Below are 27,644 nucleotides of genomic sequence, written 5' to 3'. Positions count from 1 at the left end.
AAATTACATATTCCATTAAGACAACTACTTTTTTTGTTTTGCTTATATTTTCAAGCAAATGTTCACGATTTCTCAAAAAGCTGCTACCACAACTGCCAATGATATTTAATAAACATGTGTCGTGAAACTCCAAATTTAAAGTATGTAATAATGTTTATATATAAACATAAAAAAAAGTTCAAAACCAAAATTATGTAAACTTGCGTAAATGAACGATTTTCAAAACCTTCATCTAAGATAGGCTTCCAAAGTGCATTGAACTACAAACTAAATTCTTAACTGTTTATTAGTATCAATTACAAAATTAAACTTGTTCAGTGATACAGATGTAAACGAGAAAAAAAGCAAATGACAACTTACCAATGCAATCGTTTGCTCTTTCTTCATAATCAGCACAACAAGCAAGTTTTACTTCATCACTAAAAAATATTTAACACCATCCTGTTTTAATGTATCTAAAATGTTTGTCAGTTTCTAATGTCCTTGTATTTCTGAGATCTTTATTTCAATGTAAATGTATACGTTTCAAAATTAATATACGCCTTACTTTTCTTGGCGAAGACCCCAGATGCTGCAAGCACAAAACATCCACAATGTATGAGAATTTTCAATAAAGGACAATTATTTCAAATTTATATTTTTTCCAAGTACTAAACATCCTTAATCTAATATCTGTAATACACGCCTGTTCTATGGATATGTAGGTACATAAGTTGTATTAATGTAATTTATCATTTGAAGAACTTTCGACCAACACCAACTAGTTACTCGTACAATTAAAGTTGTGAAAGAGGGGTCAAACCAACGAAAATAATCATTTAGGAATAACGTTAACTGTCTCTTTCTCTATAAATAAGAATTTTATTATGAACTGTTTATTCCTATAGGTATCACTTTTTATCTACGATTGTATGATGATATTTAAAAGTGCGAGTGATATAATTCATCATCTTCTCACAACAAGGTTTCTTAGTTGAAATTGTAACGTGAACTATAACACACACGTTGAACATGTATAGCTTATGTCCAAACCGATCTTTGCATGCCTCCCTTGATGTACACATTAACTATTGAAAGGTCCACACAATGATATTTAAAAAATTTTTTTTTCGAATTAATGCACCAAATAGGTAGAGACTTTGTTCTCTTAGGAGACAATATATATCCAAATCGTCATCTTTTTGTAACATGATTAACGACACCTCATTTCAAACGCTAACCAGAAATTGGTGACTTAAAAATGTAAGAGTTTGACCTGTTTGGATTGAGGAAGCTTGTCTCATGTTTTTTTCAGTATAACTCAAGATTCAAATTATTTAGAATTTTTCTCGAAAAATGAAATTTTTAAAAAGATCTCATCATAAACTTTCAATGACAGATACTCTAAATCAGAAATTTCTATTTCTTCCTCATGATTAAAATATATTTTCCTGGAGCTAAAAATCAAAATATATTTCTAGAAAAAAATTGGTCTCTTTTACAGAGTTAAAAAAAGAGGGACGAATGATACCAGAGGGACATTCAAACTCATAAATCGAAATAAACTGCCAACACCATGGCTACAAACTTAAAAGACAAACAGACAAACAATAGTACACATGACAAAACATAGAAAACTAAAGGATAAGCAACACGACCCCCATAAAAAACTTGAGGTGATCTCAGAAGTTCCGGAAGGGTAATCATATCCTGCTCCACATGTGGTACCCGTCGTGTTGCTGGTAATAAGACTAATTCGTTAGGTCACATTTATGAAAGGGAAGGGGAATTTCCTTCCTCTAAAGAAAAGAGAACGTTTGGTGGCAGCCGAGGATAACATTAACAACAACCAATCAAACTCATACATGCGCTGCACTTGTTATTGATTTAAACTGTGTTAGATATCATTAGATCAGTGTAGTTGGAAGTCAATAGTGCAAATTTGAAACCAATAGTAAACCCTACGTTTGCAATGCCAAAGTCACGTTTGATGAAAAATATGTTTAAACGGATATACTTCGATTACAAAAATATCCTATCTTTTATATATCTAGACTTACCTTTCAGTCTTTAGAAAACACTTTTCACTATAAGCCCGTTGAAAAATTGAAACCAATAATACGAAAAAAATGTATTTTGCAGCCATTATGATGATCTGATCATAACAGTTAGGAAACTAGTTCAGGAAATAACTAATAATCTAATAGGAAATAATGAATATATATGATGCATGAATCACACACAAAAAAAAAAATATTGACATTATTGAAAAAACTAAAATCTAAACATTTTTGTTCGATGTGAGCTACGGCTCCGTGTTGAAGGCCGAACATTGACCTATAATTGTTTACTTTTATAAATTTTTATTTGGTTGGAGAGTTGTCTCATTGCACTCACACCACATCTTCCTATATGTATTGTATGTTTATAGGAAAAGTGTTGAAGAAAAAGACGAACACATACACAATTAGTCAAACGATTTGACAATGATTATTTGTTGAATTCAGAAACAAAACACTACGATGTCCACAGATCATGTTTCTTGTATATACATCGCTTTTAAACGTTTTTACTGATTCTGATTTTAATCAAAAGAAGGTATTTAAATTTATAAATCCAGGGAGGGCCGCAAATGTATTTTCCGATAAAAAAACATGTTCTGTAGTCACGCAAGTCGAAGTCGGTCAGAAAAGCAATGGTTGACACTTTCTACCCCTCTACATATATACAAGGTAGGAATATGACATTGGCGTTTAATATTTGTTTCTATTCAAAGCCTTTTGCTACAACACCAAGCGGTTGCTTTTTTCAATCCTCCAGCAAACCAATGCTTTCGAGGGGCAAATGTTTGCTGTGTGAATTGTGTTGATACCCATTTGATTATCATTTGCTATATCAATCCAAAGATATTTGATTGAAAGAGCCATTACATTAACATCAAATATAGCATTTGTACAAGACAAATGTAGTGCTGCCTACGACAAGATACCTTCTTTAACAGGTTAAGTTAAATCCCCACCCTTTATGTTCATCTACTAACTAGTTGATTTATTGTATAATTATATTTGTCCTGGTCATAACTATAATTAATATACTTCATTGCGTTCTGCTTGAAACAATACATGTATCTAATGTTTTTGACAAATGTTTTTAATATTATGTATAATTTGAATGTTTCCTTTACTGGAAATCGATCAGGGATTTCTAGTTGTTTATTTTTGTGTAGTTTTTTCCCCCATTTGTGTCAAGTTCCCACATTTATTTATAAGTATTTTTCAAATGTCATTATTTCCTTGTATATTTAAATCTAGGACAAAACGAACCGGTGATAATCGCAAAGTTCAATCGTCCATATCCGGTCAATGCAATATTATCACCCTTGTTATAAATTGTAGATTTATTTTCTTAGTAAATCATTTTGTCTATAATGTATATCTCCATTTACAGCACGCAAAGTGTATTATCCTTACTGTAGCATGTTCTATACATGTACAAGTGATGTGAGGCTAAAAGTCAATTATTATAATGTTCTTTGGAACATTTGCTTATATAATGTGTTTATTCGTATTTATTTTGTTGTTTACTGTGTTCTTTGAGTGAAAAAGCAAGTAAATACGTTTGTACCAATAGATTAAACCGAACGTTTCACACTACAATTTATTCGTACTTTTTGTTTTATATTTTCGTGTTTTTTGGTGTTTTTTTAAGAAAAGAAACGACAAATTTAATAGTACGTTTAAAATATTTAGCTTTCAACAAATTATCGGCATTTTACAATGTTTTAATGGGAAGAGACTCTGTACGTGTACATTCCTTATTGTGTTATTGTGCTATTCAGCTTCTGTAATCTTCTTTTTTGCTTAATTAAAATATTATGTATATATCATGTATATGTCATGTTGTTCTTAATTCTCTGTTACATATTTGTTCGTGCTCATAGTGATTCAGATTATAAGGCAATGTTCTGCTATACACCTGTTTTGACATGTTTAACTATAATGAAGTTTGTTTTGTTCACACATCGTGGTCAATAAAAGGGAATTGTTTGCTATTTTCTTGCAAGTGTGAGGTTTAGTTAGCTATAATACCTGGTTCAATCCAGCATGTTCTACAGAATATAAGAATATGAAAGTTGTAATACACTCGGTACTTCTGTGATTTTTCTTTTTAACAAGGAAGCGTTTATAATAAATGACTGCATAACGCTTCTATAGCCCATGTTTTGCCTTTCAAATTAAAAATTATCTTTAGGTAAAAATACTAGGGCAATAATCTGTGTTCATCTGATCAATATCTGGTAAACAAAGCTTGTTTGACCATTCGTTAGTGCCTTGTATTTGCCGTTGTCATATATTTTTGTTCATTTAAAGTCACAGAACCAATCGCAAAAAAAAAAAAATACTCATCAGGCTTCATTTGCATTTGTTCCACTATTTCAATAATATATTTATGTCATTCGCATTAGAAAAGTAGTAAATGGCACACATAGTTGTCAAACATTACCTTAACCGATAACAACTAAATATAGCACTAATAGTCACTACAGACATTCGAGACAATTATTATCGAACGAACCAACTGCTACTAACGGCTAATTATAATAAACAGTGTGATCCAATGCAACCGTGTATGTTGATGACGTAACATAAATAGCCAACAATGTATGATGATGTTGTGATAACAAATACAATTTGAACAAACGAACTTGCGTCAAATTTACGACTATGTAGAAAACTGATACAGTCATAAAGGTGTTGTAAACTAATGTAAATGGATTGACTCTCTCCGAGATCGAAAACAGCCGACAATTTACTTTATTCAGAATAACATAAACGATACCAATTTCTTTGCAACATATGCGCAATTTGACAAAAAAAATGTCTTTAAGGTAATGATCTAGACCAAATTATTTAAAAGTCCAAAGCTTATGAAAGATAAAGAGTTACATACCAAAAGAGGATAAAAAGGAAAGTCAAAGTCGGGTAAGGAATTAGAGCTTTGTATTAGAGAGTTACAATATTTAATTTAAAATGATTTCACAAATCCTATGTTCATGCCATCATCTAAGTGCTGGCTACTTGAATGGTGAAATTATTGGAAACAGCAGAGAAATTGTTTTTAAAATAGCCAAAACTTCAAAATTGTATTTGTTTTAAACAGTAAAATGATATCCAATGTACAATAGAGTAAAGCAAAATGATTAAAATATGATATATACATAAGAAGATTGTATATGAGTGCCAATGAGACAACTCCCAATCCAAATCACAATGTATAACAATTTATAGCTCAAAGTACAGCTTTTTACGCAGAGCACACAGCGAACAGTAAGCTATTGAGGTGTGCAAGATGACAAGTAAAACAATTCAAACAGAAACCACTTAATGGTCCTATCTATATAAAACAAGAGTGTGTCAGAGTGACCACAAACCAGATTTCACACAGAGGTCGTATCCTGAATAAGTATGGACACTACATTTTAGCTTAAAACTGTACTGAATTTGAATTGTGATTGATAATTTGACTCAGCATAGCTTTCAAGAACTAATAAACTTTGAAATTGGACATTTACCTAATGGTCCAATATCCAAAATATCTGTATATTGTTAGAATCAGCATATCAAAGAACCCAAGGAATTACCTTTTTGATAAAATGAAACAAAACTTTAATTTTAGTAAGGACACGTTTGACCTAAATGTGGACCAATTTGATTAATGAGCCGAAAATCTAAAATCTCTAAATACATGTTAGAATCGTCTTTTCAAGAACTTTATACATTCTATTTTTGTTGAAATAAAACAATGTCTCAAGTCTTACCCTGAAGCATGTAAAAAAATCTAAAAACTCAACTTTTGATGAAATTAAATCCAAAATGAGACATCTTAATATATGTTTATTGATAGACAATTTAAGAGCATTGTTTGAAGGAGGCCACTTAATCAAACAAATATAATAAGCATTCAAAAAATTAGTTTATACAAAATAATAAACAAATCTACCATAAAATTCATCAAACAATTATTGAAGGAAAGAAAAAATCCAAAATGTGATTTATATACAATATAATGTATAAAAGTTATCTGTTAGTGTTCTCAAACTTTACATATAAAATTTACTATTTCTGTTCAAACGGTGAATAAGTCAATCACATAACAGGTACACCTTTTCACTGGTGTAACGGGTTAAAATTCGTATAGGAGAAAAGCTAAACTTGTGAAAGTTGAGTTTTAGTCACAAAAAATGACATATCCAAATTTGAGAAAAGTTTATTTAGGAGTTTTAATGTCATTGACGGACTTTATGGAAGCCGCCCGCCCTACATCCCTTAATTAATAGCCGATTTCTAATTCGAAAATTCAGTTAAAAACGGGAAGGATCCACACCAAAAAAGATGACCACTGTGAAACTGCCTTCTGTCTTAGGACAGCACGAAAGATGCAGCGGATTTAAACTAGTGTGTTGGCACCCCACCCTCCCACTGACATAGGACAGGTGTGACATATTGAATAGGTGCCAACCCTAACCTGCGACAGTATTGTAGAATTATAACATAAAAGCGCACTGCGAAATATAAAATAAAATTACCTAACCCGATCAAAATAACATTTAAACAATAAAAGTAAATATTTTTCTAGTACACACTATAAATACAATATTGAATCGTAGGTGACTGTATAACATAGACGTAACATGTAGTAATAAAAGATATTTAGGAACAGTGTCAAAAAGATAATTTTAACAGGGGTAAAATAACGTTAAATAAAACACATAGGAAAATTAATAATATAATAGTACGAATTGATAAATTTGTTGTTCATAGTGTGATAAATTTGTTGATCAGAGTATGATCAATTTGTTGTTCATAGTACATATGTAGTATGATAAATAGGTTGATCATAGTATGATAAATTTGTTATTCATATTTGGAATACAGAAATGAAAATGTCATACTTCAAACGTACACCTATTCAGAAATATCAGTTATAATTCGATATGCATCCAACCTAGGGACCCACTATTCACGATTGAATGAAAAATTAAACTACAAAAAACTATTCTGAAAAACCATGTGAAAAATATTTGCTACAGATGGAAATTTATTACACTCTTTAAAAAACATAAAGTCTCCACCTACAGTTGGATAAATGTGACAAAACACCAGTAACGAAAATAGGTTAAAGTATGATTCCATAACAGTTTCTTCATATATGTCAATTACTAAGATCAAAATAGAAAATAGTAAAAGAGACTCCTACAACTAAATTCCTACAACAGAATGATATTATTTGGACATTTCTTAGAGTCATTATCTTACCCTCATTCCTGTTTCAATTTTTTTTTAAGAAGAACATTTTGAAGTTACTAGAAATTTCAATGACGTTTTTTTCTAAATAAGAAAATTTTCCTATAAGCAGATGCATTTAAAAAAAAATCTTCAAATTGTAGCCTGTAGGAATCAAAAGTTGCGTTTGTGTATTTTTTTTAATTTTCATGTGTTATATAACCATGTTCTGGCCGAAGTGAGAACAAGTAAATTTAATTAGCATATGCTTAGTAATAAAAGAGATTACAACAGAATCAAATACACGAGACACAATGCAGTATGCGAATGATGTGATATACCACTGACCAATATAAACAAAATCAGAGAACGCTTTAGCGATAGATAAGTGTCTTGAAATCTTTTCCTTGTTATTCAAAAAATGTCTAATCTTCTTTAACACACGTTCAATATTCTTAGATTACACAGACAAACATAAGGATTTTATTTTGAAAATCCCTTCGACTTATTTTCAAAACGATTAACCAATTAATCCTTTCAAGAACTTTAGGTGAAAAAAATATAAAATCAGTAGTGCATACAATAAAATCACTCCGCACTCAAAATCAACATCGTAAGAATAACAAACGACAACAAACATAACATATAAAATGGTTCATTAAGGAAAAAGTAGTATAGCGAAAAGTACATCATACACATTATTTTGTGTACAGTCTCCACTACATTGTAAGGAAATGGTTTAATATCATGTCTGTATTGCACCTGTCACCGAATAATGCCATGACCTAATTCTGAAAAAAATAAACAGTATTAGCATTTTTTTAACTTTGATAAACATTATAATTCGAAGTCTTCAAGTTAACCGACTAGGATTTACCTATATCGATTTACTCAAATTATGTAACGGTCATGTCGTTATGTATACAATAATTATCTAAATGACTTATGTCATGGACATTATAATAAACTGCAGAACCTAGGATTATTAGAATATTCATACCCACTAAAATATTTATCACTTATCCGTGATTTCGGATAAAACACTAATACATACTTTTTCAAACATTTTTTTTAAGGGAGTTCGCTTCTCAGTTTCAAAATAATAAACTTTTCAAAACACTAGTTTATATTAATAGGGGATTAATACAGGAATCCAAAGAGAAAAAAAATATATATAGGTCACCGTGGTTGTTTTCGAGATATTAGCCATCAAGGCATTCAAATGGATAAAACCAGAGGATTCTGAAAATCTGACAAAAAATCCAAAACATGACAAGCCAGCTTCCTTCAATTGATGTTATATGGTAATAACTGTGTTACAAAATATCAGTTGAAAGAGTTGAAATAATTTGCGTTGTAGTTTTTGTCAATTCAATTCTTGTTTACCTTTTAATTAGATTGACAAAAGCAAAGCGTTAACGTTACAAATAATTCAACAAAAATATTTTATTTTGACTTTTTGTATTTTTTTGTATTTTTCAAGATGAAACATTTGAAATCAAATAGTAATGATGTATTAGACACAAAGTATAAAAAGTTAAGTTACACATGCAAGATCGATCGAACTAAAAAAGTAAATTAGATATAAATATTACATTGATTTTGTTACAAAAATAGTTGTTGACTTGTTAAGAACGATGCTTTTTTTAAGATTTGAAATAACTTCATTTAGGTCGACATATGACACATTGAGAAAGGTAATATTTACATACCTAGGATACGTTTAACATGGCAAAGTTGTAAGATCTTTTCTACATACAGTTTTCCTTCAAAATGTAAAAGTGCCTACAAAAAACAAAACTATCAAATTTTCAATGGTAAAGAGATAAAATATCTCGTGGGTGCACGTGATCGCGTGATTACCCATTTATAACCTTTTTTTAAAATTATTTTCTAATGTTTTCTTTGTCAACGCATTAGTTTCGTATCTAAAAATATCAAAAGAACAATTGAATAAAACACAGGTTAAACTGCATCGTCAAGAAAAAAAAATGTCTTGAAATCTGTCCCTTGTTATTCAAATATGTCTAATCTGCTTTAATAAACGTTCAATATGTTAGCTATTCTTAGATTACACAGACAAACATGAGGATTTTATTTTGAAAATCCCTTCGACTTATTTAAAAAAAATAATAATCTCTGTATTGACTCGAAACATTTCCATGTTTCTAGATACCAATGTTGACAAATGATTAAACCTTAAATGTATCACTATTTGTATGCCATCTATGTTTAACTTATTTCATACTTTACAAAATAAGTGTGTCAAGAAACCGTGTCATACCACACCTTTTGTAAGCTATTCATTATATCAAGGAACCTTGTTTTATTTAAAACTCCAGTACTGCTTTGCACTATTTCTTTTCTGATATTCTCGACAGCTTCCAGTTGATGAGCATCATCTGTCTGCGCTTCCTCTTTGGATATATGTTTCAAAATATGAATCATTAATTGCAAATTAATGTTCCGACTTGCTTTCCCTAAAAAAAGAAACTTCCTTTGATATGTGTGTTCCATGTTAGAACTAGTCATGCTATAAAGTTACCATACTATAATTTTATTTAAGGAAGTTGATCTATGCTTTTCCAGATTTTGAATTTAGTAATTAATAAACTAACAGCCTTAATCGTTTTACCGAGCCAATGTTTATTATGTTATATTATTTTGCGCTGTATGATTAAGTATATTAACAATATTTTTACAATATGTGCGTTCATCTTTTTTTTTTGATAGTAGTTATGTTTACGTCGACTGAACGTTGGTCGTTCCCAGTAAATGTCTCCTTTGTTTAATTTCTTCAACTTAGTGTGCAGTTACTTGTATGAAATTAAAAAATCCTGTGTTCGGGATATACACACATAAATTAACAAATTCGCAACATTGATGTTTTGATACTCTCCCCGACGCACTTCTATTCACATCGGTATGCTGTTTTGTAATATCATGCTACATGTATGTTCATGGTGACGACTTCATTGCTGAATGATATAATATAATTATCAGGCCCAAATATTAAAGAAAGAACAACTTGTTACATCTTGTTTTTGTTAAACTCAGAAGTCAAAGCTCTTCAAATTTTGTCGGATTTACTGGCTGGGCACGTTGAACTGTATCGATGATTAACATGATTAGACAGTATGCAAACTTTTTTCATATGCCGAATAGTGATCTCCTTTAGGTGTATAAGTCATAACTACAAAGATAACTAGTGTGGATAATTCATTGTATGATAAACACAAAGCATAGAGCATGAAACAAGTGTTGTTTATCAATGACTAAAACTCACCATATGCTGGAAAAAGTTGTTGTTTTTGGGACTCTGTAAGGTAAATTCTTTTTTTCTGTCTATTGTCGTCATCACTATAGTTCTTGGCTGGTGTTTTTGTGTTAGCTTGGGAAAATTCTATCCAGATTTTGTGTAGCACAGGATCAGGACACTTTGTATCAAAGACCTTTTTTAATACTGGATATACCATGTTTGTTAGCCCATAAAATACCAATAAGAAATTATTTTCTTCAGGAGTAATATCATTGAACTTTTTACTGTAAAGATTGAAACATGAAACGTGTTACTAGCATGTAAAGGACATATAAAGAATTACATGTGGAGCAGAATTTGCTTACCCTTTCGAAGAATTTAAGATCACCACCAGTTCTTGATGGGGTTCGTGTTGCTTATTCTATAGGGGTGTTCTATGTTGTTTATTATGTACTATTATTTGTCTGTTTGTCCCTTTTTCATCTTTAGATATGGCATTGTCAGTTTATTTCGATTTATGAATTTGACTGTTCCTCTGGTATTGGTCGCCATTATCTTGTCTTATGGAGGGATAAATCCTACTTTGTAAAGGATCACTCTGATTCGAACAAAAAATTCTCTGAAACTGATATTATCAAGATGCTTGATTTCTTGGTTGACAACATATTTGTTACGTTCGGAGGACGTGTTTTTCAACAGACTGTCGGCATTCCAATGGGAACAAACTGTGCCCCTCTACTTGCCGACTTGTTTCTTCATTATTATGAGGCTGACTTCATGCAGGAACTTCTTAGGAAGAAAGATAAGAAGTTAGCATTATCCTTTAACTCTACTTTTCGCTATATAGATGATGTTCTTTCACTAAATAATTCGAAATTTGGTGACTATGTAGAACGCATCTATCCAATCGAGCTAGAGATAAAGGATACTACAGATACAGTTAAGTCGGCCTCATATCTTGACTTACATCTAGAAATTGACAATGAGGGTCGGTTGAAAACAAAACTTTACGACAAAAGAGATGATTTCAGCTTTCCAATTGTGAACTTTCCATTTCTAAGTAGCAACATTCCAGCAGCACCTGCATACGGGGTATATATCTCCCAATTGATACGATATTCCCGTGCTTGCATTTCCTATCATGATTTTCTTGATAGAGGGTTGCTGCTCACAAGGAAGCTATTAAACCAAGAGTTCAAAATGGTGAAGTTGAAATCATCCCTTTGTAAATTTTACGGACGCCATCACGAGTTGGTTGACCGTTATGGAATAACCGTATCACAAATGATATCGGATATGTTCCTTACGACGTAACTACAATCCCCTTTCCTTTCCGGAATGTGACCTACCGAATTAGACTATTTACCGGATTTCTGATCACATAAGCAAAACGACGGGTGCCGCATGTGGAGCAGGATCTGCTTACCCTTCCGGAGCACCTGAGATCACCCCTAGTTTTTTGGTGGGGTTCGTGTTGTTTATTCTTTAGTTTTCTATGTTGTGTCGTGTGTGCTGTTGTTTGTTTATCCTTTTTCATTTTTAGCCATGGCGTTGTCAGTTTGTTTTAGATTTATGAGTTTGAATGTCCCTTTGGTATATTTCGTCCCTCTTTTAAGGACATATAAAGACGAACATGCACTTAATATATCTAGGATACTTTAAAACAAAAGATATATATAAGGTCAGTAATGTGGGCTACAGTTATAGTGTACTTATTTTCTTTGGAATTATATTGGAAAACTTTGAATCCATCGATTCATTTCGAATAACTAAACAATACCTGTATTAAAAGTGCATGACAACTTTTTCAACAAAAAAATTAACAACGGCATTTTTGTACAACATGCCACATAAGATTGACTGTGCTTGTATTTTCAGATTTGTAACACATATATGTGTTGTATAATATACAAAGTCATACTTACGTTACAGGAGGCAAAGGGAAATCTTCAGGGATATCTATACTTTTTACTTTCAAACCATCTAACAAATAAAACATTTTGTTTTAAATCATTGTCTTAACTTTAAATGCCGATTCCACGATTGAAATACAGCATTCAAAAGTAAGATATTTTCAGTTTAAACTATTTAAAACACATACATTGTTAATGTCAAAATTTTTTCGTCCATTCGCTGAATAAAACTTAAAAAATGACATTCCTTTGGAAGCTGCAATGTGATGGGTCATATTCACATATTCATATAATAGAAATAAAAACAGAAGTGCTATGAGTGCCAATGAGACAACTCTCCACCAAAGTGAAATTGTGTAAAAGTAAACAATTATAGGTTGAAGTACGGTCTTCAGCACGAAGTCTTGGCTCACACGGAATGAATTGACGAATTCACCTGACAAACAAAGTTCTAGAATGACAACGAATCGATGCATGTCTTACCGATGTTTTAAAATGCCCCAATGAAACAAAATTAACAAATTCCAACTGACAGATCACTTGTGCGCACATTCAATCAGTCATGATGGCACTATCGGGACAAGAACATAAATTTCACAAAAAGTGCATATGCTTCTCTATATCATATATTGTTAAAAAAATACATATGACAAAAACAAAAATAGAATAGAATTGCTATGCTGAATAGTAATGCCTACGTCTCCAATACTGAGACTTTTGTCTCAGGCGGGAAAACAATGTACAAATTAAATTATATGTCTTGTTTCTAGAGATCTAAGACTACGTTTCTTTGTTACTAACAAGTTGTGATGTTTATCGTGCAACGCATCCCTCTTCAATTTCATTCGTTCTCATAGATACATGAAGATGTGGTATGAGTGCGAATGAACACACCCTTGTTACTGGATACAGTATGAGTAATATCTCAATGATATATCTTGTGTGTTATGTTTTGAATAATAATTCATTATTAATTAACTAATGAGTAATATACCTTCATCGCGTACAAGGATTTGACGTTGATGGTCTGTTGTAGCCTAAAAAATATATCAAATAACCTATAAAGATGAACACTCCAATCGTATTTAAAATATCCATAAATGATTTTGATATACTGTTAACTAGAACATATTCATCTCCAAACCTCACCGATATAAGCAAAGATAGATTTAAAAGAATACTTTGTTTTCCATCACAAATAGTAAGTTTTATACAATGGCAATTTTTGTGTGATATTTCATGTTTTCTATTCGTCTGCCTGTCTGTCTGGTCTGTGTATTTGTCAGTCCGATGTATTTCAGCGTGCTTCTTGATTTTCTAACTGGTATATAGTGTAACCATGACAAATGGCAGCTCAAATTTCATTTTTTTGGTAAGGTAGATTATTTTGCAAAGTGTTGGTTTTGTACTGAGAAAATCAGTTGTTTACACTTTTTTGTTACACTTGAAGATAACAATTTGATGTCGTAAATAGTTAACACCCTAAAAATTGAAAAACCAAGTTAGCATTGTTTTCCCAAACATTGAATGGTTAAGCGTTAGGTCTACGTATTACCAAACAAAACTCCCAGAATGCTTGTTGACATCAATATAACATTAATGATTTTATTTCTCAATTGAATTAATTCATATTTTGGATGATGGACCTTTTATATCCGACCATACGGTATGCTTTTGTTCTCATTGTTGAAGTCACATATAACTGTTAACTTCAACTTCATTTGAACGTTTGCTGATAGTTGTCTGATTGGCCTCCATACTATATCTCTTTATGTTTATGTATGGCGAGTATTATAATAGATGAGGACACATATAATGCTCCAGCATGAATATAACGATGTAAATGGACATAACTCGAATACAATAAAGATGACGCTTCTTAAATTGATATTAAGAGAACGGAGACCAAAAATAAAGCTTGACAGTTGAAAGTAACGCCTACCAAATTCAAAATTGATCTAGATCTGTGTTTTCTGGCTTTAAGAATTGTGTATAAGTTTCATAACGGTTGTTTGAGGCATGTCTGTAGTTAGACAACAGAAACCAAGAGAATATATAGCGTACGCATGTATAAATGAACTAAAGTTAAACTAAATACACATTTCGATATGGCAAGGACATATACAGGCATACCTGTTGTTGTTTCAAGTGTTTAGAAATCCATTTCCGTGCATCAAATTGGTTCGTAATAGTTTCATTCGACTTCGAAAGGATCGATGATCGAATGGTATGGACTAATTGTCTATCTTCTATAATGTTTAACAGTTCGATTAACACTCCCTGTAAAGGTTTGTCATCATCGGTCCAATTTAGAAAGTAGAAAAATGTATCTTGTCCCACTTTGTTGAGAACTATTAAAGGACCTGCAACATTAAAAATCTTCGACAACAATGTGTCATCCACATCCGAGTATTTTATTAAACTTCGTACTGCGTACTGACAACAACAATACTCCGAGCCTGTTTTGCAATATATAGCATTTTCTTTGATATAAAGTGTATTCCATTCTGCTTCATTGATCAATATTTTTCCAGTTGAATCATTGTTGCACTCACAACACATATTTGTCTTCATGCAATGGTATATCGTATGCTTATTATTCATGAGAAAATTCTTGAATCCCTCGACACATAATCGACTTATAAACAATTTCAAAATATTTGGTATATGGAGAATTAATGTCGTGGCCACAAATATATTAAATGTGATCATCCTTCTTGGAACAAAACATTCAATGCATGGTTTTGATTCACATTCACATTTACAGTTATATGAATTGTCAAGCTCTGGGACTGTATACAGTGCTTCCCAGTGCTTTTCAGGAATACATTTACTGTAGCTATAGATAGGAAACTCTGTGGTACATTTGCAGCATGATACTGTTTTGAGTCGTTTATGATAAAGTCGATGTTTTTCTTCTCTTAGTATGTCATGTATCGTTACTTGCTTTAACATGCAATATTCGGAAATAAATTGTTCAAGTATCATAGCTGGATATTTTTCAGATACATCAATGAAGGTACATAGTTGTCTATTGTTGATATTGATAGGGCTAATTGAAAGGAGTCTGCCTAAAATAAATTTAAAAAACACAACATTAAAAGATCGAATTTATGTAAAAAGATATCTTTATTGGACAATCTTGTTATCACACGATGCAGGGTTGACCATAATAATCGATTAATGTATTTAATTAATAATTGATAATGTGAAGGAATTTTATGCAATCGATTATTTAAGGATTACTCATTTTTTTTTGTTTATCATTGATTGTTATCGATTACTTTATCAAGAGTAATAACATTATTTTACAAGTGATGTTAATAACATTCTATAAAGTAATGAAGAAAATGTATACATAATCGTGTTGTTCAATTCATTAATAGGTGAGAAATTAACAAAACTCGTATAAATTCCTTGTTTCCAAATGTTATATTGGCAGCTGCTTTCGGCATATCAGCCCTTACAGAGAATATTAACTATTTAATACATGTTTTCGTTTTGTTGTAGGTCGTAGGTCATTTACTCCATAGTTTGCAAATTTTGCTTCATACCGATTTAAGATTGTTATTCACTTGTTATAAACAGGTATATCTGAATAATGGACCCCGTCCCCATAGCATTTTGTATTAATAAAACTGATTTAAATCGATATAAATAAAAAAGTCAGCGTTCACTTTATCTCTAATACAATATCTCTATCGGTGCGTTCACACTGCATTTAGAAAAGCAATCGATATGACGCAAATCATGAGCCTCTAGCCTCTGCTTATCTTGTATGTTCTTTAATTTTAGTTCATTTATATGTTATGGGAGTTAGATATGAAGTCAATTTTCACTGAACTGGTACACATGTTTTGTTAAGCATACCGCTGTAGTTCGCGTTTTAGTGCTGGCTTTTCATGCTGGGTTGCTCTTTGACACTTTCCCAATTTCCATTCTTAACTTTTTTTTTAATGCAAGTAGTACCTTGATTTCGATTTTTTTTGTGAATAGAAATAATTTAGAGGAAGAATTTTCTAATAAAGCTTTAAGTTGGATTAGGTTTTATGGTTAACATATGCTTTATTTATGTAGTATTATTAGTTTATTTGACAATCCTGTTTTCTTTTACTAAAATGTATAACATAAAACAATCTTTTATTGACCTTTATAAATTGGTACGAAACACGAATTCGTTTCACATATTGCAATTTTTCGTTTGATACATAATTGAACAGTACACGAAAAAGTAATCACGATTTCCTATCATTACCAAGTTCCTAAATATTCAAGCTCAATCTTTAAATTATAAATATATGAGCAGCTGTTTTTCGTTTCATTTTGTTTAGGCTACAGTGCTGTCTGTTTTTCTGTAACATATTGTTGAGGTTCCCCATGTTCAGCTAATCATCATATTATTTTACGAATGGGTTCATATACACAGTCACGTCACTCAATTGGTTCATTTTGAAAAGAACAACACAAAACGTTACATGTTGAGTTCACCTACCCAAAACAGGTGTAACATGTACCAACAATGTATAGACGTTATTTAAAATAATTATTGAATATTATTAAATTCTTACCGATCAATCGTATGTCCTCTTGGTCATTCTCGATGGCAAATGTATGTGTAGACGCTAATTTCAGTATAGCCTGTGTAATAAAAGTTTTGATAATAACGAAACACTAAATTGAATTTCTATATTAACATTGATAAAATGCATTTAAGCCGTTCACTTTATTTTATAATGAACAATCACTAAAATTGAATATTGAAATAATTCCACAAGTTGTTTTAACTTCAAGTTTTTTTTTATTTTAAGATTCACGCCCATGTGATGCAATGTTTCAATTTAAGTTAAAGGTATACATATTTGTCATTTTTTACATGATGCTATACACGTTTGCTCTATACGTTAGCATTGGTAGAAGACTTGCTGCCATTGTAACATCAAAGACATCATAATTAAAGTTGATTTTTTTTAAAATTTTATATATATCATGTATAATATATTTACTACATGTAAAATACTACAACAAAATGATATAATATCTGACCTGCCCAATATCACCCCAGTATTGATTGAACTGGTCTTCCGTGAGTTTTCCATTTCCATTTTGAGTTGTTTCATTTCTTATATATTTAATTCTTGACAGCATGGCACTGGTGCTCGTATCAGTTGGGATTGGATATAAATCGGAAACTTTGATGTTTGCAAGTGTTTGTAAAAGGTATATCATGAGATTTATATCAAAATCTTCTGATCTAACTGTTTTCCCTTCAATAAAAAAAAATGAAACAAAATAACAAGATGACAATAAAAGTATCTATATTTCAAGTAGATGTATAATGTACACCACAAGGTTTTCATTATGAGATGACTTTAAAAGTACTCGGGAAACTTTACTTTCTTAATCTCTTCGTGTAATACATGCTCTTGTACAAATACTTCTGTTCTTTTGAAAACAAATTTCATTATTTGAATTTATAACACACCAGTGAGTTATATGATTCAATTCAAAGTTTTATTGCCATATAAACTATACAGTTTGTGACATATAACAACAACAAAAACAAATAAAGACAATAACTAAGTAACTCAATATATATACACAAATTCAGGTAAATATTAAAGGGTCCCCTGTCCTCAGTTCAATTGACTTTTTTATAAAGGATCCTAGTTTATTCACTTGTGTTGGTGTTGATGGGTTAAGTATATATATAACTTGGTCAATGTCAGTGAGATTAGCAAATGAATTACTTTCTCTGTTAATGCAATTAAACTATGTTAATCTAATTTTTGAATTATGAGAACAATTTATTAAGAAATGTTTCTCATCATCTAGTACTCTGCATTTTTTGCAAAGTCTCTCTTCGCGAGGAATTTTAAAATGCCTTCCTTTTTCAATTAATAATGAATGGTCACTGATTCTAAGTTTTGTAATTAATTTTCTAAATTCAAAGTTTGGGTTAGAGAGATAAGGTTTGATCAATAGATTTGGCTCAAGTCCTTTATAAAAATTTAATTTACTTTTATCATCAATAGATTTCAACTTATCCATCAACAGGTTGTTGTAATATGAGTTTATTTGGGGTTTAATATAGCTTTTAATATTTTTTAATTGTTCTAAATTATTACAGTTTTTTAGTCTATCTATATCATTATTTATATGAATGAAGTGTTGTAATCGCAGAACTGCTAATTGATAATGAAATGGTCTTTCGAAATATTATTTAACAAGTCCACTAACAGCTGTATATAATTTCTTATTTTGTTTTAAAATTAAGATCAATAGACTCATTTAAAAATTTATCGATAATTAATATCCACAACTTATGATGCTTGGTAATATTTTGTTATTCCTTGACACTAGTTGCCTAGTGTTGAAAGGGGAAGATGAATGATCGCAATTATCTGCAAGATAATCAAATATACCCCGTAATTCTTCAACCAATAGACATTGATAGTTCTAGCTATAACATATATTAAAGGGGCATTCAAACTTCTAAGTAAAATAAGTCTCTAAATTTGTGTTTAAGGTGGTATGGGTGTTTTCCTCCATCTTGGATTGTAAACAACAGAGAACCAAAGGTCCATATTTTCTATCAAGTTAGCAAAATGTGATGCAGGAATGCAGATATTTAATGTGATTTTCATTTAAAAGAACCATTTAAACGATATAAATTACAAATATTATTATTTTTGCAAATGTTGATTAGTTTTGGTTGTTTTAAAAAAAAATGAAATTGGTATTTCAAGGGGAGGAAACTCTAAAACAGTGCATTTTCTGAAGGATTTTACATGAAATTCTACTATTTTGTATTTTAGCCGGAAAAAACGTACGGTGACCCTATCTTTTCTTTTGATATTCTCAAAGCATTGTCTAAAATCTTTTCCTTAAGTATTTAACAATTCTATCATTTTGTTTAGTTTCTAATCACAAAATGGTTGTTTTTTCCTGCATGATCCATACAAAATGTGTAATTTTGACATATCCTGTAGCTTGAGAAAATGCACGGTGACCTATAATTTTTATTATATTTTTCAACATATATCAATAGATACTACGTTTTGGCAAAGTATGAACAAATTCTATCATTTTTATTTTAGACTCCCATACCACCTTAAAGGTTATCTTTATCCATTATAATTTTCAATCAAATAAATCTAAAAGCGCAAGAAAAAAGGGTAACAACGTTTATAATAACAACTCCAAAAAGTAGTCGTCTGAATATTACCCCCATATTGTCAGATTTAGATTTCGACAATATATGTCTCTTCAGTGATGTTAGGGATCGAAACGGTATTTGGAAGGCCGTATAATTTACCCTCAATTTCAGATAGACTCTTGAATTTTAAGAGTCAATATAAAATGAATGGATCATATTAACCGGAGGGAAAATATGATACAAGCCCAAACGAAAAAATATAAACGAGTTTAAATTGGAAACTACGTTCAAACCCATGTTAATTTATTATATATAATAACTCCAGTCACATTCATGTTTGATATAAATAATGAAAAAAGGAAATTTTTGGAAAACAAAAAATATTTGAAGGAAAATGTATTAATCCCCCAAAAATAATTGGAAATACACCCCTAACATATTGAACCTTTTTTGAAAACTTTGAAGATTATTTTCTTTTTGGAAAAAAATATACAATTTCACAGATAGCGGAAGATAGTCATGACATTAGCAAGCACAATCGAGGGAATTGTGCAAATAATGAAAATTAGCACGAAGCATCATTATAATAACCTTTTTAAGAAAAAAAATCTTTTTTCAAGATGGCCACTGTCTTTTCAAAACGGCTGTTTTTTTTCGAGTTCCAAAAAACTTTATTTTTCTACAAAACTTGTTCCTTGACCTTCTTTTAGTGATATTATATGATTTGGTGGCGATATTCCTTGCATTTGACGTTTAATAGAAATACATAATTGACTCTTCATGGTTTGCTCATGCTCGAAAATGTAAAAAAACTGACACATAAACATTTAAACTATTTACTATTAACTTGGTGCTTTTGGATTTTTAAAGATATTTTGAATTGGTTTAATCAAATTATTTAAGGTTATGAAACAAATGCGTTAATCAATTTTGCTTATGCGCAAACTATTTATAGACATACAGAGCGTTTTGCACCCAATACCAGGGCACACTGATGTAAATCATAGTTCATTTAACAGAAGAGGATTTGAATTTTGTAAACATATCTTGGTCGTCATTTCATTCCTCTAAAAAAATATATTCTTCTATCCCAGTAACTGCAACTTCTTTGATGCCACTGTTTGAAAACACGCCCATTCAGTTGAATTGATCAATCATATGATGGTTAGGTGAAAAAGTGGTTAAACTTTCAAAATCCCGGCCATACATCAATTATATTGCCTTAAAATGGATGGACTTGTGCTCTCAGTTGGAAACCAAAATGGGCCTCTTTGGCTGCATTTGCACCATCGTATCAGAAACTTTTGAAAAGCGGATGCAAAAAATCCAGCGTTGTTGATAACTGTAAACGATTCTGTTCTGGCCTATCTTGTACGGCTGTGTGTGTTGGCAACTGTCAGATAATTATACGGAATGCAAGGAGCAAACAAAGACTCAAAAAACCAAAGGACGTTTACATTAATAATAAATTAGAAACAACACGAAATCCACTAAAAATTAAATTAGAAGAAAATGAAAAAAATAATGAAATTTTAAACGTTTTTGTCGCCATTTTGGAACCGGAAGTTACTTTTTCGTCGTTTATGTATTGTGTCATAGTACTTTAGGTAAGTAATCTACGTTTTAACAAAACATTGGATTATACCTACAACACAGTTTTCATGGGACTTATGAAATGTAGGCATTTCAACGTTTTTTCCACCATTTTGAAACCGGAAGTAACTTTTCGTGTTTTATGTATTGTTTTATCGTACTTTAGGAACTGTTATTTTCCTTTTATCAAACCTTACTTTGGATTATACCTAAAACACAGTTTTAAAAGGATTTACGAAATGGAGTCATTTTCAACGTAATTGCCGCCATTTTTGAACCGAAAGTCACTTTTTCGTCGTTTATGTATTGTTTTATCGTACTTTAGGAACTGTTATTTCGTTTTATCAAAATTTACTTTGGATTATACCTATAGCACAGCTTTCAAAGGATTTACAAAATGTAGCGAATTGAATATGACGCCATTTATAAAATGAGCGGTGGCCATCTTGAAAAAAAGAAATTTTTGATGGCCAGCAGCTGATTTTTTTTAATTATCGTTTAGTTAACCTCTATACCAAATTTCATGCTTGTATCACGATTTGCATAATTATCTCCACAATATCTCCCACTAAGAGTTACATAAACCATTACGCAAGTAGTTGCCTAGAAACTAAGAAAATTCTTGTTTTGGCACCTTTTTGCAATTTATTTCTAAACGTTTGGGACAACTACCTAGAAATCCAATCACGGCCTTTCCTTTATGATAATGAACGTCGTGGTACCAATTCAGAGAGATCATTTACACTTACACACAAATATTGTCCAGAAACTACAAAAACGCTTGTTTTCTTGCCCTTTATTTGACCCGAGTTCCAGATCTGTCGTTACCAGAACCCCCAATCAAAAACCAAATTCAAACCCCACCTTCTTTTTGTGGTATTGGAATTTTTGGTAAAAGTTAGTAGAAATTCATTGATCTAAACTAGGTAAAGTATTTGTCCGGGAATCAAATGCGACAACATTATGGCATTGTGGGAATGCCATTTGTTTACAGTCGTATAAAAGGAAAACATTTTGCCAAAATCATCACTAAAGGCCAATAACTCGAATTCGACCATGTTGACCTTTTTGTATAGCTTGTCTTGCTGATCATCTTAAATATTCGCTGTATCTTTAAAAAAAATTCAAAATAGTATAAACAAATGAAGAAGAAAAACACATGGTAGATTTGTCATATAGGGCATACAATTCTCTAAGAAGTCATCTGACATTTTTGAAATATATGGACAATAAGTAGAGCTTAACATCCTGATTTAAAAAAAAATAAAAGTCAGTTTGCATTCTTCCTCTTAAATTCTATGTAACCATATGTTGGCCATCTTGGTTGACAGGCAATGTCTTCAGAAATATATTGTTGTAAACTATATACCCTTATGATAATTGTTGCAAAGTGTGATTTAACTTGGCAAAATAGTTTCAGAGGTGATGTATATTTTTTTAAGATTACAAACAAATACGTAAAAATGTTAAACACTGACTATAAAAGGCAATAACTTCTTAAGGGGTCAATGTTGGTCATGCTGACTTATTTCTAAATCTTACTTTGCTGAAGGTTATTGCTGTTTATATTTTATCATTTAATAATAATCAAAATCTACAACATCTCCTTAAAATTACTAATCCACGGACAGTTACCCAACAACAGGTTGTCGTATTTGTCTGAAATTTAATGGCAGACATATGATGAAGACATAATCTTTCAATCAGTTTAATTGAAGTCTGGAGCTGGCATGTCAGTTAACTGCTAGTAGTCTGTTGTTATTTATGTATTATTGTCATTTTGTTTATTTTCTTTGGTTACATCTTCTGACATCAGACTCGGACTTCTCTTGAACTGAATTTTAATGTGCGTATTGTTATGCGTTACTTTTCTTCATTGGCTAGAGGTATAGGGGAGGGTTGAGATCTCATAAACATGTTTAAGCCCGCCGCATATTTGCGCCTGTCCCAAGTCAGGAGCCTCTGGCATTTGTTAGTCTTTTATTATTTTTAATTTTAGATTCTTGTGTACAATTTGGAGTTAAGTATGGTGTTCATTATTACTGAACTAGTATATATTTGTTTAGGGGCCAGTTGAAGGACGCCTCCGGGTGCGGGAGTGTCTCGCATCATTAAATACCTGTCAGCGACCTTCTGCTGTGTCTGTTCTATGGTCGGGTTGTTGTTTCTTTGACACATTCACCATTTCCATTCTCAATTTACATCCCAACCTTTAAACATTTATATCCCCTGTCGTATTTGTTCTTAATGCTTTAGTTTCAGAGATCTAAGCCAAAAATGCACGTTTCCACTATGTTCAATTTCAATCGTGTCGGCCATATTGGGATACTGGCGGAATCATCGGACGCAATGTTTAACTAGATACATTAATAATGATTGTGTCCAAGTTTATTTAAATCGTTTTCGTACTTTGTTTATGTTGAATGCCAACATCAATTTTTCATGTTTTACGTCGTCGGTCAAAAAAGCTGGAACAGTCTTTAGATTTTTTGTCGAATTTGTGAAAAATCCCCTTACGAATTTGAAAATGTAAAATTTGTTCAAGTGTTACTATATATGGCATAGTTACAAAATCACTCATGATTCCTGTACTGCAAGATATTTTCACCTCAGACTTCACACACCCAAATATTAACCGTTATGAACTTAGCTAACACACTATAAAGTTCAGGTTTTACCTTTGAATAACAAATTCCATTGAACATCATTGATGAATTTTCCTGTTCTGTTATTAAGTTTTGCAAATAATCCCTTATTTCTATCGAGTGTTTTTCTTAACTGGTTTGGTTGAATCTCATGGTTAAATGTAATTCGAACAACTGGACATGCAACTCTGAAGAGAAGATGAATGATTCGTAAAAAGTATATATCATCTCTTGTTAGTCCATCTGGAAAATATAAAAAAATCATTGAGAATCAGACGTTTACATTTTTCTTGAAAACATAATTCTTCGTCATTATTAATAAATGTACTCTATATTCAATTTGAAAGTATAACATCGAAATAGTTACACTACAAATATAACTTCAAATGAACATTGTAAATGATACATAAAAAAAAAGATAAAGAGCAGATATGGGCTAATAACAATAATAACATACACCATTTGTACTCAAAGATAAAAGCATCGATTTGCTTATAGTTTCTGAGGCATAGACATAGTTTGGATACTTAGATTCGTTCATTAAACCATGACATGTAGGGCAAGGTAAGATAAATTATTCCGAATAGATGTTAACAATATAATTAAATTATTGTTAAAACATTGCTTATAATATCTACACAAGAAACCAACTCAGGAAACCATACCACTGTCCTTGAACCTCGAAAAAGAGGTTAAGGTCAGATGAGGTTACAATAAGAGATAAGTGAAAGATGCATATTACAAAAAACTACATATCGTTTAGCATTCAATGAAACTGAGGTCAAGCACAATGGACATATGGGTAACAAACAATTCATACGTACAAAATTGGTGGAACAAGGTATGCAACATCTAAAATATATAGCTTTTAACAAGGGAATTATGTCGCCCGATTTAAATTGATTTGTCTCGAGACAAATTTTTGTTTTTATTTTCCCTTTCGGCGATTGTATTGTTTGTAGAATACTTTTCTTACCTTTATTTTTGTTAGTACATATTTTTTCGAACTGTTGTTTGTTGCATCATATTTCTCTCGTTTCTAAAAACCAAAAAAAGACGATACAAACAAGGAGGAAAAAGTCTGATTTTGTTGTAATGCAATAATGGTATTACAACATATACACACTCACCAAATTTTGCTGTTTGAGTAACCTTTTCATCTGACTGTATTTCCTTAAAATTCTGTTTATCATCATCTGTAAAATAAAATTGTCCTACAATTTAGAGATTAGCAACCTTGCTATAAATCTAGGTTTTACCTACCACAACGACAACCACTGAATTGCTTAGTTTAGATTGATCGTATCTTTATTGATGGGCTTTATGAACAACATTGCTATACAATTTGAAATGTTCTATCATTTTTTTAGTTAAAACTTGCTTTAAAAAACAGATTCAATGAATCATTTTCTACATATAGAAATTTCTCTTCAGAATAAAAAATAATATGATAATTGTAATCCTTTCGTTTTAAGTGCCTGAGGTTTTGATTTCATCATTTTGTATAGGGTAATTTGTTGTTATTGAGATCATTAAATTTAAACCGATGATGATGCATTCTAAAAGTGAGTCGTTGTCGGGTTTCCCAGACATTGTTCAGTCCACAAAGGGAACAATCATTTCTGCACACATTATTGCAAGTAGTACAATTAACATATTTCTGATATTTTCTAAGAAAGAGACCAACTCACGAAATTATAAAGCTGTCCTTGAACCATGGACATGAGGTTATGATCAGATGAGGTTGTTAGACATAACGAACTTGCAAGGAACATAGACACGAATTTATCAAGCATGATTATTCTTTTTTCCCTAAGAAGCGAGAACTTATCATGATCAACCACTGCACATCTTTAACAAGAAGATGAACAATACAATTGAGGTCAAGTACATTAGCCATATGACAAACATATCGTATGTAAGAAAATGTACACAAATTATGCAGCATCAATCGCTCTGTATTGAGACGAAATAATCTATGAAATATAAACGTGTTATCATTCTCCCTTTTGATAGTTTTATTCTATTAGAAATATGTTCTACTTTTTTATTTTGATAGTACGTATTTTTCTAAATATTGTTTTTGCATCATATTTATTTATTTTTTTAACAAAGTTGGATAAAACAACGAATACATTCAAAGTTATAAAATTGAAGAGAATCTGATTTTGTCATAACTAAATTTTAATATTACAAAGTAATTACAAACCTTCTTTTAATGTTTGAGTCGTCTTTTCATCTGACTGTATTTCCCTAAAATTTCGCTTATCATCCACTGTAAAAGATAAAAAAAAAAAAGTCCTACAATTTTGGGATTACCAACCCAGCCAAAAAAAAACCAAACAGGTTTTATCCACCACAACGACAACCACTGAGCTGTGTTGATTGCACTGATCGTATTTTTAATTGATGAGCTTTTTTTATGCACAAAATCGCTATAATATCTAAAACATTGTATCCCGTTTCAAGTTTAAACTCGCTTTGAAAAAACGGATTTAATGAATCATTTTCTACATAAAGAAATGTCTCCACAAAATAAGAAAAAATAATATGACAATTGTTATCTTTCCGTTTATGTGTTTAAGGTTTTTTATTTAACCATTTTATTTTAGGGAAATTTTTTATTTTTGGGATCATTTGCATTAAAACCGATGGTAGTTTATGAGTCTGTGTCGGCTTTCATAGACGTTTTAAATATTGTTTTTTGCATATTTAAATAGATTTTCGGAAAAATATTGAAAAAGCACGAATACATTTAAAGATATGCAATCGAAGAAAATCTGACTTTGTCATAACTAAATTATGATATTAAAACAGTATTACTCACCAAATGTTGCTGTTTGAGCCATTCCTTCATCTGACTGTATTTCCCTTAAATTTAGTTCATCATCATCTGTAAAAGTACAATTGTTCTACAACCGGGGAATTATCAACCTAGCTATAAAACCAGGTTTTACCTACCACAACGACAACTGCTAAACTGCTTAGTTTACATTGACCGTATCTTAATTGATGGACTTTATGAACAACATTGCTATAAAATTTGAAATGTTATATCATTTTTTTTAGTTAAAAGTTGCTTAAAAAACAGATTGAATGAATCATTTTCTAAATATAGAAATGTCTCTAAAAAAAAATATGACAATTGTTATCCTTTCGTTTTAAGTGCTTGAGGTTTTGATTTCATCATTTTGCATAGGGTTATTTGTTGTTATTGAGATCATTAAATTTAATTCGATGATGATGCATTCTAAATGTGAGCCGTTGTCGGGTTTCCCAAACATTGTTCAGTCCACAAAGAGGAAAAATTGGAAGATATATTTAAAGTTAGTGAGTTGCAGAAAATCTTACCAGGCCATGACACCTTATGGTACTACAACATATAAATACTCACCAGTTGTTGATGGTTGAGGAACCCCTTCATATAATAGTGTTTTCTCCTCTGTTAAATTACCATAATCTGCAAAATGAAAATTGACAAACACGTGGGGATATTTAGAAATACAACCAGTTTTTCAAAACCACAATGACAATCACTGAGCTGATTAGTTGACAAGGATTAAATCTAAATTCATGGGATATATTAACAAAACTGCTATAAAATTTTATAACCAGTCTTTATTGAAAGTTAGCTACAAAATTCAGGTTTAATCAACAGTTTTCTATATAAGGAAATGCCTGTACCAAGTCAGGAATATGACAGTTGCGTTCCTTTTGTATGATGATTTGTTTTTCCCATTTGTTCACGGACTTCCCATTTTGAATTTTCCTTTGTGCTCGGTATTTTTGTTACTTTTCATTTTATACCAATAAAAG

General features: G+C 31.1%; 1 protein-coding gene across 1 annotated transcript in view; it reads right to left on the bottom strand.

Annotated features, from left to right (window-relative positions):
• LOC139494054 (uncharacterized) overlaps positions 1 to 26,677 on the bottom strand; it is a 36,603-nt gene extending 9,926 nt beyond the window's left edge. Inside the window, exons 1-11 of the mRNA XM_071282221.1 lie at positions 26,656 to 26,677; positions 26,038 to 26,103; positions 24,959 to 25,024; positions 23,862 to 24,071; positions 17,478 to 17,698; positions 17,003 to 17,072; positions 14,568 to 15,505; positions 13,429 to 13,471; positions 12,447 to 12,504; positions 10,549 to 10,805; positions 9,547 to 9,742 (exon numbers count right to left, since the gene is read on the bottom strand). Coding sequence (XP_071138322.1) covers positions 9,547 to 9,742; positions 10,549 to 10,805; positions 12,447 to 12,504; positions 13,429 to 13,471; positions 14,568 to 15,505; positions 17,003 to 17,072; positions 17,478 to 17,698; positions 23,862 to 24,071; positions 24,959 to 25,024; positions 26,038 to 26,103; positions 26,656 to 26,677 — 2,147 coding nt within the window. The remainder of the gene's footprint in view (positions 1 to 9,546; positions 9,743 to 10,548; positions 10,806 to 12,446; positions 12,505 to 13,428; positions 13,472 to 14,567; positions 15,506 to 17,002; positions 17,073 to 17,477; positions 17,699 to 23,861; positions 24,072 to 24,958; positions 25,025 to 26,037; positions 26,104 to 26,655) is intronic.
• Positions 26,678 to 27,644: the final 967 nt, after the last annotated feature.

Source organism: Mytilus edulis, chromosome 11 (assembly GCF_963676685.1).
Source record: "Mytilus edulis chromosome 11, xbMytEdul2.2, whole genome shotgun sequence".
Classification (NCBI taxonomy): domain Eukaryota; kingdom Metazoa; phylum Mollusca; class Bivalvia; order Mytilida; family Mytilidae; genus Mytilus; species Mytilus edulis.
This window is presented reverse-complemented; position numbering and strand designations above follow the sequence as displayed.